General features: G+C 44.3%; 1 protein-coding gene across 10 annotated transcripts in view; it reads left to right on the forward strand.

Annotated features, from left to right (window-relative positions):
- Positions 1-19,805, forward strand: part of LOC105487718 (amyloid beta precursor protein binding family B member 2) — a 410,283-nt gene that overhangs the window by 283,392 nt on the left and 107,086 nt on the right. For 7 of the 10 annotated variants that reach the window (XM_071093688.1, XM_011751293.3, XM_011751292.3 and 4 more), the window contains 3 exons: positions 2,255-2,317; positions 2,695-2,780; positions 2,878-2,938. In XM_071093688.1, coding sequence (XP_070949789.1) covers positions 2,255-2,317; positions 2,695-2,780; positions 2,878-2,938 — 210 coding nt within the window. The remainder of the gene's footprint in view (positions 1-2,254; positions 2,318-2,694; positions 2,781-2,877; positions 2,939-19,805) is intronic. The other 3 variants (XM_011751301.3, XM_024794729.2, XM_011751300.3) reach the window with 1 other exon arrangement.

Consider the following 19,805-nt stretch of genomic DNA (forward strand, 5'->3'; position numbering starts at 1 on the left):
GCCATATAAGCTTGTTTTCTTTTTGAAAAAGAAATTCTAGCTTAAAATTTTATTTTGTACTTGATATTTCAGGTCCTTATCTCATGTCCTTATTAGTAGCCCTACAGTGGTCCAAACCAAAATTGGTCACTGGCCCATCTGGAAATATGAGAAAAATTGGGCATCTTTCTCTCAGGGAAACGTACATGTACAAAACCCCGCACCCGTTTCAGGGGTTCACAGCTCCTCTGAGCTAACAGGTTAAGATTGCCCTAGGTTATTAATTTTCTCTTCATAAAGCTGAACACTGCTTCTGGGGGTGGAGTGAGGGGAAAGGTAAGGGATTGGGCAACATTCCTGCCGTTTATTCATTAAGAGAAATTTTTTTTTAAATAAATACAGTGGTCTGAGTTCCTATTTTATTTTCAAAAGCTGTAGTTTAAGCCTAGACCAAAAATGAAAACGACACCCCATGTGCGGTAGTAATAATGGGTCTAAATTTGCAATGTCGTTACTCTCAGAAAGGCTTACAAAATTTGGTAAGTGCATGTTGCACCAGGTGCCATGGCTCACACCTATAATCCCAGCAGTTTGGAAGGCCTCAGTGGGAGGATCAGTTGAGCTCAGGAGTTCACGACCAGCTTGGGTAGCATAATGGAACTCCCATCTCAACAAAAAAGTTTTTAAAAATTAGCCAGGTGTAGTAGCATACACCTGAATAGTCCCAGCTACTCAGGAGGCCCAGGCGGGAGGATTGCTTGAGCCAGGAGGTCAAGGCTACAGTGAGCCATGTTTGGGCCACTGCACTCCAGCCTGGGTGACAGAGTGAGACCTGTCTCAAAAAAAATTTTAAATAAAATAAATGCATCTTTCGACACACAAGACATTTAAACTTAGTTTTTATCTGCTTTTAGTGGTTTTTTAAAACTGTCAATGTTGGGAGTAGAAGTTATGGGTCAGTATTCACTTCTCATTTTCAAATAACTTCAGTTGAAAAGTGATTGAGCTGAAAAGTTTTGATGATTGATTTCTTTTTATTTTTTTTTTTCCTGAGACGGAGTCTCGCTCTGTCGCCCAGGCTGGAGTGCAGTGGCATATCTCAGCTCACTGCAAGCTCTTCCTCCTGGGTTCACGCCATTCTCCTGCCTCAGCCTCCCGAGTAGCTGGGACTATAGCCACCCACCACCACGCCCAGCTAATTTTTTGTATTTTTAGTAGGGACAGAGTTTCACTGTGTTAGCCAGGATGGTCTCCATCTCCTGACCTTGCAATCCGCCCGCCTCAGCCTCCCAAAGTGCTGGGATTACAGGCGTGAGCCACCGCACCCGGCTGATGATTAATTTCTTATACAAACAGATTTGCCTAACTAGTCGGTAAAGCAAATTCACAAGACTGTCCCTGAGTTTTATTAGCCTTGCTTGCTTATTTCCCCAAATCTTAGATTAAAAATATTTGATTATTCACTAGGTCTAGTAGAAAGAAATTTTCTCATTGTCTGAGGTGGATGGAGGAGTTGTTTAGATTTAAAATCAGTTATTGCAAGAGCTCTCCCAACAAGGCCAGGCTTCATGCCTTGCACTATAATTATGTTTAGAAAATCATTTCATGATCAAGGATTAATTCGTGAAGAGGCTTTTGTAGCAAAAAAAAAATAAATAAGTAGAGCTTTTATGAATTAGAGGAATTTATGTTAGATTGTTTAGAGCTGTTTTTTGTTAGGTTAAATTTCCACCAAATGTTGATGTCAGTCTGTGTTCTTCACTAACCCTCTCTCCCCATCATTCTCCTTTTTTTCTTTAAGTGAAAATATCTTGACTCCCAACTTTGGGGCCCTCAGCCATGGGCATTCCCTAGTTTCCAAACAAACACAGTACCCATCCCTCATTCCACCCCCACCTCCAGAAAACAGTTCCGTTTGGTTTATAGGGAGGAAATGGTTATTACGGAATTAGGTATGCTAGTTATTGAATACTTGGAATTATATTGTTTGCTTTTAAAATTACCTTAAGGAAATAACTTCACTGTCTGCTTCTAATAATGTTTAGTCATTTATTTGGTAAGTAATTAAAGCACTATCACTCTCCTGCCCTAGTCTTCAGGTGATAATCTAGACATAGAGGGTGTGAGCCAACAAGTTGCTGTTAGAGTTAACTTGTTCCCTAACCCATCTTGTGAATATCAATGCTAACAACAGTGTCTTGTGTTTTTTTTTCCTTTTTTTTCTTTTTATTTAAATCAATGTGCTTTTTTCCTATGTGAATAATTATATGTCTAGAAACAGCCATGGAGTGATTTTGCTGTTCTGAATGGGGGAAAGATTAATAGTGACATTTGGAAGGCAAGTATATTGTCAGATCTTAGATCATTTAATATTTTATCCTTTCTGCATGGCTGTGGCTGTATATTTTTCTTCTTCGTGAATATCATGCATTCTGCAGGGACACAGTGATCGGGCTTCTTGCTAGGGGCATTCAGCTCACACTCCTGTTGCCTTTTTTTGGTGTCTCCCATTGTGAATGCCCCAGGTTCCCCGTTGTTTTGTAAGAACAGGCGTTTGCACCAGTCAGCATTCAACAGTCCTTGCATGCCTTTCTCTGCCTAAGCTGACATACACTCTCTGCCTCTTGCTGGGAAGACTTCTCTCCCGTTTGATATTTGAGGCAATGAATGGACTCCTCCCCCATTGTACATTAACAAGGTTCTGTTTTCCTCTAGGATTTGCATGCAGCCACTGTTAACCCGGACCCCAGTTTAAAAGAGTTTGAAGGAGCAACCCTACGCTATGCATCTTTGAAACTCAGGTAGGACATTAGAAGGACTGACCTGCTGTCAGTGTATAGCTTTGTGCAGACAGTTTGCAACAGAATTCTGAGTCCACTTTTCTGTTTTTCTGTCTAGAAATGCCCCACACCCTGACGATGATGATTCTTGTAGTATCAACAGTGACCCAGAAGCCAAGGTTTGTAAGAGACTTGCTTTCAGCCACCAGGTTATATTCTTAGATCCAAATAATGACTTTAGATAATGGCCCAGTTTTTACAAACCATCAACCCAGAGCCATTTAATAAGTAATTATCCCTCAATTCTCTTTCTTTCCTAATCTCCCTGATACTTGAAGAAAATCCCTAGGGTAAGTTAGGTTTGGGGGCGTTTCTAGAACCATCAAGACTCTGCCTATATCTCACTACATCAGCTCTTTACACAATGTAATAAGTTACAATTATTGTTCAAATGGGTGGGCTTCAGAAGTCTTTAAAGATACACCAGGCTCTGTCTTGCAGAGCAATGGGAGAGGAGGCTAAACAGGTAGGGTATGAGACCCCTCCCACCTCCCTCCACCAGAGCAGCCTCATATCGTTGCCATTCCTGTCATAAACACAGATTGGAGAATTAGGTTTTATGATGGAAAACTGGGGACAGTGGGGGCAAACTTGTGTCCATTTTGTTTCTGGACTTCTGGTAGGGTGCTAACAGAGCCAGCTTTCCAGGCATGTGGCCAGTGCAGGCGCACAGGCCCCACAATGAGAAGGCCCCTGTGCGTGGGGATGAATGCTTCAAGGTTGCTGTCAAGAAATTCTTAATCTTTGAATTTGTATCTTATAAGTCAAGTCCAACGGAACATCCATGAGAGGACTGGGCTTTGGATTACACACAGTCCTGCCACCTCCCAGTGTCCATGGGCGATTCTCAGCTTCTGGCCCCCTGGCATCCCAGGCCCTGCCAGACCTCCCTATCTCGCTCCCCACATAGAGACTCCTGCTGCCCTCTACCGCGAAAGAGACATGGGTGTGAGCATGGGAGGATTGGGGTCAAGTGCACACTCCCTGGGTATCTTGGGATGGAGCATGGTGGTGACCAACCCAGTCTGGGCTGGCAACACTGCTGTGTGTTCCGCAGGCAACTCAGTGGGGGTGAGCCTTTTGCCTACCCACAGTCCAGGCACTTAGCATGTTCCAGCACTGATGTTGCCATACGTTTATGGGCCACCCATCTGTTGTGAGTTGAGATTGTGGGCCCATAGGAAGAAGGGATTCCTGGCTTGATTTCCCTGGCCCTGGTCAGTGCATGGTGCATCTGCCCAGCAGCTGATGGGAGCAGGGACCCAGAAGCTGATGGTCTGTGTGCGTGTACCAAGATATGGACAGGGCCCTGAGTGTTTGTAAGGGTTTGCACTTACTCTGCAAGTATCCCCATGCCTGAGGGATTGTGACATTAAATAGCAATTAAAAAACACACTAACGGCCAGATGCGGTGCCTCACGCCTGTAATCCCGGCACTTTGGGAGGCTGAGGCAGGCGGATCAACTGAGGTGAGGAGTTCAAGCCCAGACTGGCCAACATGGCAAAACCCCGTCTCTACTAAAAATATAAAAATTAGCCGGGCATGTTGGCATGTGCCTGTAGTCTCAGCTCCTCAGGAGGCTGAGGCAGGAGAATCGCTTGAACCCAGGAGGCAGAGGTTGCAGTGAGCCGAGATCACGCCACTGCACTCCAGCCTGGGTGACAGAGCTAGTCTCTATCTCAAAACAAAACAAAACAAAACAAAACATCTTAACAAGCCAAGAGAAAGTATACGGAAGAAAGGAAAAACCTTTGTTTTAATCGTTTCTATAGCATCTTCCCCCTGCTTTTTGAAGAGGGGCTGGGGCTTGCATTTTCATTTCGCATATTTCATTTTCATTTACAAGTTATGCACCTGAACTTCTGGTGCTAACAACCATGGAATTCCACCTTGTCTACTTCAGCACCTTCCCCTCCCGTCCCCTTCACCCTCCTGTGCCATGGAAGGAGAAGGAATCTTCCCAGATTCTTTTTTATTTGTTCTGAATCCCAAAGCAGATCTGTGTCTACAAATAACATTGCAAATAGGTTTTCTTAGCAGTTAAGAGGGGAACACCATACAGGTTCAAAACCTTGACTCCTTTGCCAGAAACTGCCATATTGCCAGTTGGTTCTGTAAGTATCTTAGGGCTCCCAGTAAAATCTCTGCTGCTTCTAGTCAAGTCAGCTTTGTTCTAAGCACAGCCAGTAAGATGATGGTCACTCTAGAGCCAATGGCTTTCCGAGCAAATCCTTGGGCTGCTCCTAACATGCGGGTCTCTAAAGATAAATTTTATAAAGGAACACGGGTTGTGAACAACTTGCTTTGCTACTTGGTGTTTTACAAGTTGTATCAGCAAAAGCTGGAAGAGGAGCAGTGAGTATCTCTGTCCACCACCAAGGGCTGGGGTAGTGAGATACATGGAGCCAGGGTGTGAAATTGACAAGGGGGAAAGCATGGAATGGAGATGGAATTGGTAATAGGAATAGGAGGACTGGTTCAATTAAACCCAAGTCAGTGGGTTGGGCTTTCTCTCTTTTCTCCTTACGGCTGTATTGCTTACTGGATTCTTTATCTGCTACCTTTTTGTTGCCAGCATGTCTATTTCAATGCCTGTTATGAGTCTGTTCATGTTAATAAGGAAGCTCAGCTTTGTCATAAGTTCCTAAAGCTGTGCTTAGTTCTAAACAACAACAAAAAATATATACATTGTATTGTTTATCTGTGTCTTACTTTGTTCCATAAAAGATGTGAGGAGACCTTTAAGAACAAACAGTTTAAAAAAAAAAAGGCACAGAAAATGTCAGAGAATAATCGGTGTATCAGTCTGGGCTGGAACAATATAGAGAGTAAGGAAAGATCAGCCTGGGGAGAACTAAAATCCCGCAGCTTTTCAGATCACAGGATTTGCACAGCTACTAACATGAATTTGCAGGTGGGGTTTTCTGTGTGTGCCTCTTGGTGATTATTTAACTTGAGGATTCCTAGCATGAGTGGAATGAATGCCTAGAAGGGCTCATCAGAATCTTAAAAGGACTTTTGCAAGCCGGTACAGTGGCTTACGCCTCTAAGCTCAGCACTAAGAGCCCAGGAGTTTGAGACCAGCTGGGCAATATAGCGAGACCTTGTTGCTACCAAAAATAAAAAGAAAATTAGCCGGTGTGTGACCCGTGCCTGTGGTCCCAGCTACCTGGGAGGCTGAAGTGGGAGGATCGCTTGAGCCTGGGAGGTAAAGCCTGCAGTGAGCCATAATTGTGGCACCGCCATCCATGACAAGTCCATGAGTTCAGAGCTGACTTTAATGAAGACACATTGGAGGAGCTTCCGTCCCCCATGGGGGTCATTCCTGCCTGTTTTGTGTTGCCTGGGGGCCAGAGCCAGCACCTCAGAGGGAGAAGTGGCAAGACCTAGGCTTTCTGGATATTCCAGCACCTTTGTAGAGTAAGTTATTCACTTTAGATGACCCTTTACATTCTTTCAGTCCACCAAGAACCAGGGAACCGAGTAGCCTCCTCCCCACCAAAAATCCTGACTTTAACAATAATATTTGATATACTATGGAATTCTAAATGTAGTCTGTGAGGAATGATTACTCAAAAAGTTTTTATAGAAAATATCTTCCTTACTCCCTACTTAAAACTTACATGCTGAAAAAAATAAAAATTATTTTTAGACTGTCAGGATGGGGACACTTCCAAATCCTCTTCAGCTACTACTCTGAATCTGGGCGTCTTAATCAGTTGTTCAGTGAAACCTCTAAATAGCAATGGCAACACAAAATCACCACACACACACGCATATGCACACACACACGTGTGCGCACACACGCGTACGCACGCGCGCACACATGCATGCACACACACACATGCATACGCACACACACGCGCACACACACACACATGCATACGCACACACACGCATGCACACACATGCATACGTGCACACACACATGCATACGCGCACACACACGCATGCGCACACACGCGCGCGCACACACACACAGTTCCCCAAAGAACCAGTCTTTTTCTAACTCTGAAAATGTTTTTTGAACCTACCAAAATTTTTATACAGTAAAGTTTTTGTACTTGATAACCACGTATGTGTGTTTGTATATAATTCTGGGTTCCCTGTTTAACTTTTTATTTTGAAATAATTAGAGATTTGTAGAAAAGTTGGAAATATTGAGTTCTCATAGACCCTCTCACCTAGCTTTCCCTAGTATTAACTTCTTCATAATCATGGTACATCGGTCAAAACTAAGACATTAATATTGATATCATTTGCTATAAACTTTATTCACATTTTCTCATTTTTTCCACTAATATCCTTTATCTGTTCCAGGACCCAGCCTAGGGTACTATGTTGCATGTAATGAGCTCTTGAAAAATTATTTCATATGCTCCTCCCTGTAGCCCTTGGCTTGGTCACTCTTGATTCTATTATAATATTTCATTTAATTAATAGCACCATAATGTGTCTAGGCACCTGCATCCATAGGAGCAGTTTTTCCCCACTACAGAGCAGAGCAATAACTTCATAAAAATAGATGACTGTTTTTTCGTTTAAATTATTGTTTTGGTGTAGGTTGCTAAAAGTGGTATTACTGGGGCAAAGGCTATCAGTTTTATTGCTTCTGTCACTTATTGCAAAATTACTTTCCAGAAAGCCTGTAGCAGCGCATAATCCCATCAGTAATATCCCTAGAGTACTCCACTTTGTCCACATCCCAGTTCACTCTCGGCTTTGTCATTTGTATTTATTCGTCTTAGTTTATTACGTGTGAGCTACTAACCCTTAATTTTAAAATTTCCCCTTATTGGCCGGGTGTGGTGGCTCACGCCTGTAATCCCGGCACTTTGGGAGGCTGAGGTGGGCAGATCACAAGGTCAGGAGATCGAGACCATCCTGGCTAACACAGTGAAAGCCCGTCTCTACTAAAAATACAAAAAATTAGCTGGGCATGGTGGTGGGCGCCTGTAGTCCCAGCCACGAGGAAGGCTGAGGCAGGAGAATGGCATGAACCCAGGAAGCGGAGCTTGCAGTGAGCTGAGATCACGCCACTGCACTCCAAGAGCCTGGGCAACAGAGCGAGACTCTGTCTCAAAAAAAAGAAAAAATTTCCCCTTATTAAATTATCATAGACACAGGACATTTCCTATGAAACTGTTTCTGTCCATTCCTGGCTATTTTTTTCTCTTATTTTTCTATGCATTTTAAAAGTAAGATTTTTATTCAGAAATAATTTTAGATTTATAGCAAAGTTGCAAAGATAGTACAGAGTTCTCATAGCCCCTTCTCCAGATCGCCATCATGTTGTATCCCTACAGAATCGTAGTACATTTGTCAAAACAAAGAAATTAACATTGATTCAAAAGTATTAATAAACACTGTATTCTGATTTTACCAGTTTTTCTTCTAATGCCCTTTTCTGTTCCAGGATCTAATCTAGGATGCCATATTCCATTTTAGTCTCTATGCCTATGGTCATTCATTCATTCGTTCATTTATTTATTTTGAGATGGAAGCTCCCTCCATCGTCCAGGCTGGAGTGCAGTGGTGTGATCTCGGCTCACTGCAACTTCCACCTTCTGGGTTCAAGCAACTCTCCTGCCCCTGCCTCCCGAGTAGCTGGGATTACAGGTGTGCACCACCACACCCAGCTAATTTTTTTTTAGTAGAGACAGGATTTCACCATGTTGGCTAGGCTGACCTCGAATTTCTGATCTCAAGTGATCCATCTGCCTGGGCCTCTCAAAGTGCTGGGATTACAGGCGTAAGCCACCACACCCGGCCACATTTTTTTAAATTATTTATTTTTGAGACGGACTCTTGCTCTTCTTGCCCAGGCTGGAGTGCAATGGTGCAATCTCAGCTCACTGCAACCTCCGCCTCCTAGTTCAAGCGATTCTCCTGCCTCAGCCTCCCAAGTAGCTGGGATTACAGGCATGCACCACCACGCCCGGCTGATGTTTTTTTTGTTTTGTTTTGTTTCTCTTTAGTAGAGACAGGATTTCATCATGTTGGTCATGCTGGTCTTGAACTCCTGACCTCGGCCTCCCAAAGTGCTGGGATTACAGGCATGAGCCACTGCGCCCAGTCCCCTATCCATTTTTAACTTCAGAACTATCTGCTTTTGTAATCTTACACATTTTCTTCAGTCAGTTCTTTTTCTATTTGATGCCACTTTTCCATGGAAAATGTTTTAAAACTTTCATGATCGCCCCTCACGCGATTTGTTAAGAAGACGACTCCTTGGCATGTTTTAGGCGGCCAGGTAGCTTGCACTTCTCAATTCCCATCACCCGCTGTGCTCATCCTAGTTTAATATCTTAGATTCAGAATTTAGCCCTTTTCCCGTGGCACATGGCTGACCAAATTATTGATTAACATTCAAAAGCCAGTTACAATTAAATTGTAGAAAACTTAATGCTTTGAAAACTATATGCTGTTTCGTCAGAGTTCTTTTCTGTCCTTTGTGTAACTCCGCTCAGACTTCTGTAAGGGAGATGTTCTGCCACCTGGTGGACAATATTGAAAATTACATCTTTAAAGAAGGGGCTGGGCGGGGTGGCTCATGCTTTAAGTAATTCCAGCACCTAGGGAGGCTGAGGCAGGCGGATCTCTTGAGCCCAGGAGTTCAAGACCAGCCTGGGCAACATGGTGAAGCCCTGTCTCTACAAAAAAATGCAAATATTAGCCTAACGTGGTGGCATGCGCCTGTAGTCCCAGCTACTCGGGAGGCTGAGGTAGGAAGATCACCTGAGCCCAAAGAGGTTGAGGCTACACTGAGCCATGATCGGCCATTGCACTTCAGCCTGGGTGACATAGTGAGACCCCGTCTCGAAGAAAAAGGGGGCAACATTTCATCTGGAATTAGAATTTCTTTTGCTTGGAAGAGTACCATTAGAGCCGATCTAATGGGCCTTTATTTTAGAGGTGGAAAAAATGCGTCATAGAGTTATTTGTGATAACAACTAGTTCTTGGTAAAGATGGCGTTTGAAGATGGGTCTTCTGAGCCTCCAGGCTCCATCCTGCTGTCTCTGTCTCAGTGTATAACAAATCATTTTCAATATATTTGTGAGGAGAGGTTTTTGGTACTGTTTTTAGAACCTTGTTCTTTGAAACACATAATTAACGAAACGGGTAAGGAAGATTGTGCTGCCCCAGATATTATATTCTCTGGGTTTCAGTGTCCTCATCTTTCAAATGAATGTGTCATCAAATTGGAAGTCATTTCAGGTTCTGAGAAAATTTCAGATTTCAAATGACATGTGGTAGCCCTCATCTGTGGCATCTGGAGATGAAATAGTCTATCTGTATTTAAGTCTAGAGAAGGAAAGAGAGAGTGCCATGAACCAGGGCTGGCTCTTCTTTCCTGAACACACTCTGCATAGGTGCCCTCCCCTCTGCCAGGCACTTAACCTGCAATTTTCCTGCAAAAACAGGCATTATAGTTATGTTTCCATATTGTAGATAAGAAACTGATGCTTACAAGACATCAATTATTTATCACACATCTAGTAACTGTGATGGAACAGGGACTCAAACACAGATGCATTTGACTCCAAAGGCCGGGGAAGTGTCACGCCCACCTGTTCCTGGTTATTGCTTCTCTCAGCTTTAAGATAATTTTGGGGCCAGGCGTGGCGGATCACCTGAGGTCAGGAGTTCAAGACCAGCCTGGCCAACATGGCGAAACTCTGTACCTACTAAAGATACAAAAATTAACTGGGCTTGGTGGCACATGCCTGTAATCCCAGCTGCTCGGGAGGCTGAGGCAGGAGAATTGCTTGATCCCGGGAGGCAGAGGTTGCAGTGAACCTAGATCGTGCCACTGCACTCCAGCCTGGGCAACAGAGCAAGACCCCATCTCAAAAAAAAAAAAAACATTTTGGCAACCTGGGTATTTGGGGTTGGAGTAGCAGGGTTGTTGGAGGTGGGAATGTGTGAGGGAACTGGAAGGTCAGTGCTTGACGACAAACTCCTTCTCACCCTCATCCAGACTTGTGGTCCAATCTTTTGTGGTGCTTTTCACATGTTACTGAACCTGTGGGCAAATTCTGATTCATTTGCTCTGGAGTGGGACACGAAATCGCATTTCTGTTAAGTTTGCAGGTGATACTGATACTGCCAGTCTACAAACAACACGGAGTAATAACACTATACAGTTGGAAACCTGATAAAAATAAGGCACCAATTTTGTGCAGCTTCTGCAGGGGAGTACACATAGTCTTTCTATGCAGTATCTTCTAGTTCTGTTATGGCCATTTGCAACCAATTTGCAGCTGCTCAGGAACTTTTTTTATTGGCACTGGATTTTGTGGAAGCTTTGTGTGCCTCCTTACTCTTCTGTTATAACTTGCCTCAGATGGAGAGGAAGAGGAAGGAGACGAAACAAACCATTGGGTAGTAGGTTTGACGGAGCTTTCTGAACTGAATGGTGAATGGACATGAGATTCTAATATTCATCTGTGAGCTTTATTTATCTGTGCCCTCCCTTGGTTCCTATTAGCATAGATTTTCATGAAGTAATTATATTAGCAGCTACTGACTAGCACTAATAGATAAGCAGGAAGTAGTAGGGAAGTACCTTTTCTCATTCAGATTTATTTCTGGTCTGTGTAGCAAATTCATTATCATTACTTAGCATTTATATGGGATTTTACAGCTGCATGTAGTTCTTATAATTGATTTTTATTCATGTGGTACAGGTTTCTTCTTTCAGAAATCCTGATCTGTGTGGGAAGTTTGGGTTTGATTTGCATTGTTGATTCATTCATTGAGTCAGAGACGTTTATTGAATGCTAAGTGTGAAAGGAGCATACATACTTAATGTATGGTGTAGTTAAGAGCATGGACTCTGGACCAAGACTGCCCGGTTTAAAGCCAGGCTCTGCTGCTTACTAGCTGGATGACCCTGGGCAAGTTACCTAACCCCTCTGTGCCTCAGTTTCCTCATCTGCAAATGAGGGTAGTGATGGAGCCTACCTCATATGGCTGTTATGAACATTGAATTGACATACTATAAACACTATAAATACACATGTAAAGGGCTTGGAACAGTCCTTAGCATATAATAAGCATTATGCACTGGCCATTATACTGTTCTTACTACAAGAAGGAATGGATATGGCCCCTGCCTTCAAGCAATGGAGAAGAAACAAGCAAATTCAATGCACTGTGCCAGGAGCTGAGCTCCTGAGTCATGAATGGGGGTTGTTCCGGGGCCATATTCCATGGCTGGGTGAAAGGAGTGGCTTGGATGGTTTCCCAGGAGACAATACCTAAGGAAATAAATATATATGAATTGTCACTGGAGTTAGTAATTCTCTCTCCCCCCACCATCATTCTTTTCAAAAAAATTGATACGTAAATTTGTGTTCATTTTCAGCAAATGCTTTTAGGAACAGATCTGTTAAGATGAGGTCCATCTGTATTTGCCCAATACTGTGGATAACATTGTTTCTGTTATCTGTTCCTGTGTACTATGTAGCAAACTGCACCAAAACTTAGTAGCTTAAAATAATCATTTATTTTGCTCAGGATTTAGTGGGTTCCAGAGTCTGGGGAGGGTTTGGCAGTGCAGTTCCTGCCTGATCCACATGGGGGCGGCTGGAGCTGGAGGATCCTCTTCGAAGATGGCTACTTCTCCAACCTGCTTCCTGGCTCAGTGCTCCTCCTCACGCCCTCCAGAGCCTCTCCATGTGGCTTGGTCTTCTCATGGGGTGGTCTCTGGGTAGGCAGTTGTAATTCTTACCTGGTGTCCAGCTTCCAAGAAGCAGGAAGGTGAAGCCACCGGGTGAGGAAAGGCTCTTCTTGGCAATGGCGCCACGTCACTTCCACTGTATTCTGTTGTTCAGAGTCGTCACAGTCCAGATTCAAGGACTGGAGAAACAGACACCACCTCTTGATGAGACAGTGGCAAGTTCACGTTAGAAGGAGCGCATAGGATGGGAGGTTTTAATGCAGCCATCTTTGGGTGGTGCAATCTGCTAAACATGTCATTCCCACGTTTCAGTCATTCAAAATTAGTGCCTTCAGTACAGGGCAGAAAATAGCAACTTGTTTGAATCTTGAAACCAAGGTCCAGAGCCAGCGTTGGATATATCAAGTCCTGGCCGAATGAGATTCAGCCTCTCATGCATGGCTTTTAGATTGGTATTCACAAAGAGAAAATAAGGATCATCTCATTCCAGCCTTAGGAAAGCAGAAGGCGCAGAGAAGCAAAGTAACCTGCCCAAGCATGCATAGCTGGTCGTGGCAGAGCAGGACCCAAAGCCAGGCTCCATGACCCTTATCCAGCCTGCTTTTCCACTGAGTGGTGCAGACACTCACTCCCATTGGCCTTGGCTGCTCATTTTGCCTTCTACCCCAGAGTACAGCTTTTGTGTTTCTAAAACTGTTTTCCTCCGTTTATTTGCCAACATGGCCAAGCGTATAATGCCGTGTTCCTGGCAGAAGCACGGCTTCCTTTCCCTTATTAACTTCTGGTCACTAAGCTTGCCTGAATGAGCGGTCGAGGAATTGGCAGCCATATGTGAGTCCCCGAGTTTTGAAGGGTGCTGTCGAAAAAAGATGCATTGTTGTCTAACTCTTGGCAGCTGCGCCCTCTGAGGGGCAGATGCCTGGAAAAACTAATGAAGGAAAGGCAGACTTCCCTCTTCCCCTGAAGGAATCAGGTAGGAAACAGGTGAGGAAATGGGCACCAGCCAGCAGCAGTGGCAACAGCCACCATCCTGATGGTGCCAGAGCAGCAGGTGTGTGAACCTGGCCTGTTGGGTTCTTGGCACAGAATTTTGGGCCATGAATAATCACAGAACTGAACAGCCTGGGGCAGGAGTGGCCATGGGACATCCATTCAGCAGGTCTGGGTGCTCCAGGAAGGACCAGCTGGTCGAGACCCGGGGGTCCTGAAGCTGGCATTCCAAGGCCATCTGGAAAAGAGCCAGCACGTCTCAGAACTCATTCTATCAGGCTTGCTGCCTAAGAGCTTAATGCCAGATACTGGTATTTAGATAGTGATGAAAACATTTCTGCTTTATTTGCAGTTTAAAAATTGATGGAGAACTGATGGTTTTTCCTACAGAACAATTAGATTAATTCAGATGCTGGCCAGGCGCAGTGACTCATGCCTATAATCCCAGCACTTTGGGAGGCCGAGGGGGGTGGATCCTTTGAGCTCAGGAGTTCAAGACCAGCCTGGCCAACATAATGAGACCCCATCTCTTAAAAATAAAAAATAAAAAATTAGCTGGGTATGGTAGAACACACCTGTAGTCCCAGCTACTTGGGAGGCTGAGATGGGAAGATCGCTTGAGCCTGGGAGGCAGAGGTTGCAGAGAGCCGAGATTGTGCCACTGCACTCCAGCCTGGACCACAGAGCCAGATCCTATCTCAAAAAATAAGTAAATAAATAATTCAGTTGCCAAGCCATTTCTAGCTAAGCCACAATACTTTGTCACTTCTAGGATTCCTATTTAAAATCTCATCCAAGTGTGAGGCCCTATAGCGAAGTCACAAAGATCAAGGTCTAAGTTCTCCCTCTGCTTCTGACTCTAGTACTTATAAGAAAATCATTTCAGTAGTCAGCCTTTCACATTTTCAGACTCTAAACTGACACCAAGAGTGGCAGCTCTCAACAGCAGTCTGCAGCAGATTCATCTGTTCACTCAGCATGTGTGTATTCAATGGCTAGTACATACATAGGATGGTAGGAGATCAGTCAGACTGGGGAAGGAAACAAAATAATGCAGCAGAGACAATGCTAATATCATTTAAGAATGACAATTACAGTGCTGCTGGAATTGAAGAAGTAGCTTGCAACTGCACTGCAAGTTGGATTTTTGTTGCTTCACGTTGAAGCAGTTCAGTTGGATGAGTTTGCTAAGCCCTAACACATAAATAATTTCACTTAGCTTTAGGAGACCCTCAGACTAAAGATCGCTTCATGAAAAGTGTACTTAGCTGTTAGATCCACACATTTGTATCCCAGATCTCTAGCCAGACATGCTTAGTTCCCCCTCTGTTGTTGGCACCGATAGGATATGTGTCCCTTTTGATCCATGATAGTCTCATTCTCTCAGCAGACATGCTGCTCAGGAAGGGGCAGACAGGTCTCCACTGGGGCCCACTTTCCTGCTCCAGCCACGTTACCAATGGTCAGATTGAACTACAAGTGACCCTTGTCTCTAGCAAAGCTGGAAAATGGACCCGCGTAAATGACACATGGAACCCAGAGCCAAAAGCTTGTGATTTCTCAAAAAGTGCTTCTCCTGAGAGCCATGATTTTTTCAGAGTTACAAGCTCAGATGAGATCGCAACCTAGAGCATATTTTTAGAAAGTACTTAGTTTTTTCTCCTCTTCACCAATGCAGTGGGCCAGTGTCACTACATAAATAAAGCAAAATCCTACATCAAGCTCATCTCTTCTCTTCAGATATTCTTATGTATCTCGCCGTGTTTTGGTTGAGAGCTAGAAACAATGGAATGAATGGGCATCCAGTGTCGACCTTCATCATTTGACAGGAGTAGAGGATGGATGGAGAAGGGAATGAACATTTCTCCAGGTCCAGCCCTGTGCTGGCCACTCTCCATGCATCTCTCTGATTCTCAGCACCACCATGCAGGGGAGGTGAAGTTATTATTCTCATTGTACAAATGAAGAAACTTGGATTCCGAGAACCTAATGTATTATGTGGGTGAACTGAAATTTGAACCCAAGGAGGCAGGCTCTAAAGCCTATGTTCTTCCCCATAATACAATAATGATTATGTTAGCCGACATTCATTGAGCGTTTAGCATGTATGGGCACAAATACACAAAGGTGCTATGAGGCCATTATGGACAAGTTCAGTTTTCTGTCTTTCAGTTTTATCCCCACTTCTGGAAATGCTGCCACAAGCCTCACAGTGCTCTGTTCTCCCACAAGCCTTGTGAGGGTCTCTTATTTTTAGTCGAGGGAGCCAAGGCACAGAGGGTCCGGTGGCTTGATCACAGTTCCACGGTTGGTAAATGGCAGAGCTGAGATTTGAACCCAGGCAGTCTGGTTCCGGAGCCCAAGCTTTTCATTGCTGGGCTATCCTTCCTCTCAGTGTAGGTCAGCCCGTCCCTGGCCTTGTTTTTCGTTTTTGAGTGGAGTTTTGCTGTTTTTGCCCAGGCTGGAGTGCAATGGCGTGATCTCAGCTCACAGGAACCTCCGCCTCTCGGGTTCAAGTGATTTTCCTGCCTCAGCCTCCTAAGTAGCTGGGATTACAGGCGCCTGCCACCACGTCCGGCTAATTTTATACTTTTAGTAGAGATGAGGTTTCACCATGTTGGCCAGGCTGGTCTTGAACCACTGCCCTCAGGTGATCCACCCACCTCGGCCTCCCAAAGTGCTGGCATTACAGGCGTGAGCCACCATGCCCAGCCCGGCTCTGCCCTTTAAAGCCTGCATTTGGTTTGGTCCCCTGATTCCCTGTGGGGTTGTTGTGGTGGGAGTTCTGTTCCATAAGCTCAGTTTCACCTAAGGACACGTACCTGTTTTAAAGATGGAGAGGTAAGAGAAAATATAGTTTTGTATGTGTGTGTGGTTTGTGTTTGGGTTTGTTACTAGTCTGTTCTTATGCTGCTAATAAAGACATACACAAGACTAGGTAATTTATAAAGATAAAGAGGTTTAATGGACTCACTGTTCCACATGGCTGGGGAGACCTCACAATGATGGCAGAAGGCGAAAGGCACATCATACATGGCAGCAGGAAAGCGAGAATGTGTGTGCAGGGGAACTTCCCTTTATTAAACCATCCGATCTGGTGAAACTTATTCACTATCATGAGAACAGCACAGGAAAGACGCCCCCGTGATTCAATTACCTCCCACCAGGTCCCTCCCATGACATGTTGGAATTATGGGAGCTATAATTCAAGATGAGATTTGGTTGGGGACACAGCCAAACCATATTAATGACATACCCAAGCAGTTGGCTCCCAGTGAATGACAAAAGAGAAAAAAAACAGCCAGAAAATCTTTGTCCCTAATGCAGGGCCGTGGTCCAAGCGGAAAGATTAAGAAGCACAAGCAGCAATACCTGGGTTCTAGCCCCCACTGTCAGCGATGAGCCGTGTGGCTAAACCTCTCTGGACTTTACTTCTCTCATCTGTAAAATGGGACGACGCTATTGCCTAGCCTGGGAACCTCACACTGTTGCTGCGAAGATGAAACAGGATGTGTTGTAGAGATGCTTTGATAACCTACAGCCCCCTCTAAACATCAGATATGATTTTTGTCTTCCAAAACTGTCTTCAAAATATTTTGATGTAATGGTTCCCAGCAGTCCTGCCAGTCAGGGTGAGTTAGCCGTTTGGGCGGCCGTGTGGACAGAGCCACCTAGAGGCAATGTGGGGCTTAGCCCAGTCCCAGGTGTGTACCAGCTCTAAGGCCACCTCCTCGTTCTCTGAGCCTGGGAATCATGATTTTAGCAGTGTTTTATAGTATGTCATAGCTTAAATTAAATAGCATAGATTTCTTTTTTTCCAGACCTTAGAAGAAATTTAAAGTGGGAAATGTCTGGCAATAAACTGGTTATTAATGAGGATACATTAAAATGTAGATAGCACCTTATAATGTGAGAAATTAGGGAAGTTTTCATGTAACTTCCAGATAGGTGACCATGAAGACATGTATAAAGAAGTTCCTATATGTTAATATGGGTGTTTGTCGCCTCATAGACAAAACAAGCCTTGAAACAATTTTTCACTGGTTGTATTTAGTAAGTGTGTGTGCGTGCACGTGTAGATTTTTTACGTAACGTAGAATGAATTACTCTCCCTTTTTCTTTACTGTGGAGCACATTTATGTAAAGCACTTGTCAGTTCAGACTTCCTTAGTGGCTCAGCCACAGTGGAAAGGACGCCTCTTGAGTTTATCTTATCAGCCTTCCTTTCCTTGTACCCCAGGTTAAAGCCAAGTCTGCTCTCAACCTCCAGAGGCCTGCTTGATAAGACTTGGGCTTTAGTCACAGGGGTTTTATACTAGCTAAAAAAAAAACCCTCACCTCAAGGCTCGATATAAATGTAAAAATGGAAGTTGCGGCCAGGCACGGTGTCTTAATGCCTGTAATCCCAGCACTCTGGGAGGCCAAGGCAGGAGCATTGCTTGAGCCCAGGAGTTTGAGACCAGCCTGAACATAGTGAGAACCTGTCTCTATTTTAAAAAAAAAGAGAGAGAGAGAGAGAGATAGAAAGAAATAAAAAGAAGAAAGAAAGCTGCCCCCAAGAAAAGAAAGAATGGGAGGGGAGGGGACAGGGGGAGGAGAAGGAGGGAGGGAGGGAGGGAAAGCTGCCCCCATTTTACAGGAAAACAGCTCCTTTGCATGCTGCTTGAGTTCCTCTGTGAGTTCCTCTGCCGCTTCTCCCTGCAGTGTTTGTGTTGATTTTGAGAGAGCGACAAGGATTGCCAAAAATGGGGATTGCCACAGAATCTGGCCTGCTGCCATTAACGGCATTAAAGCACTCTTACTGTCCAAGAGATAGGCTGTGGGTAAATAGTACAGTGCCTATAAAACATTTTCCCCCAAATCTTGTAACTTAAAAAGTTAATACTGGGTACAAAATTGACCCACATAGCTCAGAAGTTCCCCAGTGGCACTCAAGCATGTGCTGGTGTGGCATTGCCTGCAAAACACCTTCGCATTCCTATGGAGTTGTTTGTGGGCCCCTCTCTTTGAAAGATGTCTGTGGAGGTGAGCTTGGCCAGTGCTCAGTAACTGTGTACTAGCCAGAGTGGGGATGTGCTAGTTGAAGCTAGTCCCTTTCCCACTAGTTTAAGCTGTGTAGAATTATGATAGAGTGGTTTGGCCAGCACTAGGGCACATCACATTGTAAATAAGTGGAAATATTCAGAATATTGTGTTCTGTTTTATGTGCTAAAGTGTGAACTGCCATCCTCTCCTTCAAGAGCAGTGTGAGAAACAGGAAGCTCTATTGCATTGTCATGGAATAAGTGTCACAGAGATTGCGTTTTGCATGTGGAATTATAACCTAGATACAGAATAAACCTAATGACTCTCTGGTCCAGTCATCTCTGTTAAAACAAGAAGGTTCATAGGTAGAGTTAACTGATCACCCTGTTTTTAAACCTTTGACCTATGGATAAAAAGCCCACAGCATCGTTGGTAGAGGAGTCCTTGTTTTAACATCTCTTTTTCTTAAGAAGTTCACCATTACTGTTCTGCAAATGCTCCTCATCATTCCAAAGCTTCTACTTCTTTGATATCCTATGTAGAAGGGCAACTCTTGGTTGGCATTTTCCTAACTCATTCAAATACTTGAAGATAACCCATTCCCTCTCTGATAAAATTGATCTCGGCTCCCCTCTACCTTTATAATTCACAGAACTCGTGTTGCTTTAATTATTTTTGGTGTTTTTTTCTCTGGATAGTCTAAATTTTCTCATTGAATGAAAAAAACTCACTGAGAGATCTTAAGTACTGGTTATCTGCTTGGCACTTACCTAGGTATTGTGGGATATGAAAAAAATACACATGGGGACCCTGACCTCAGTGGCTTGTCAGGGAGGCCATAGCAGGTGGTGGGATGAGTACTGTGGACAGAGGGCCCCAGTGTTCACCCGTCTCTGCTACTGCCAGCCTGGGAGACCTGGGGCAAGTCACTTCCCTTTCTTTGATGGGCCTCATCCATCAAGCTGAAGACAAGAAATCTTTGAATTTAGCTCTGAAAGTCAGGTTCTGGGGCTAGCTGGGGAGCTGGAATTCACTTAGAGAATAGCAGAACGTGAAGGTGAAGAGACGAGCTACCATCTGCAGTAGGAGTTTCAGATTTGGGATCAACAAACTTCTGCAGGGCCTCAAATCACTAGACCCACCCCAGGTCCATTCAAAAGACAGTCCCAGTTGTCCCACAGGTGGCAGTAATGAGCTGCAGTCAACACAGCACAGGAGTTGCCATCCTGACTTGACCCTGAGTGAGAGCCCTGGCCACTCAAGGGAGCCTGCAGAAGTCTGCGG

Source organism: Macaca nemestrina, chromosome 3, assembly GCF_043159975.1.
Source record: "Macaca nemestrina isolate mMacNem1 chromosome 3, mMacNem.hap1, whole genome shotgun sequence".
In the NCBI taxonomy this organism is placed as follows: domain Eukaryota; kingdom Metazoa; phylum Chordata; class Mammalia; order Primates; family Cercopithecidae; genus Macaca; species Macaca nemestrina.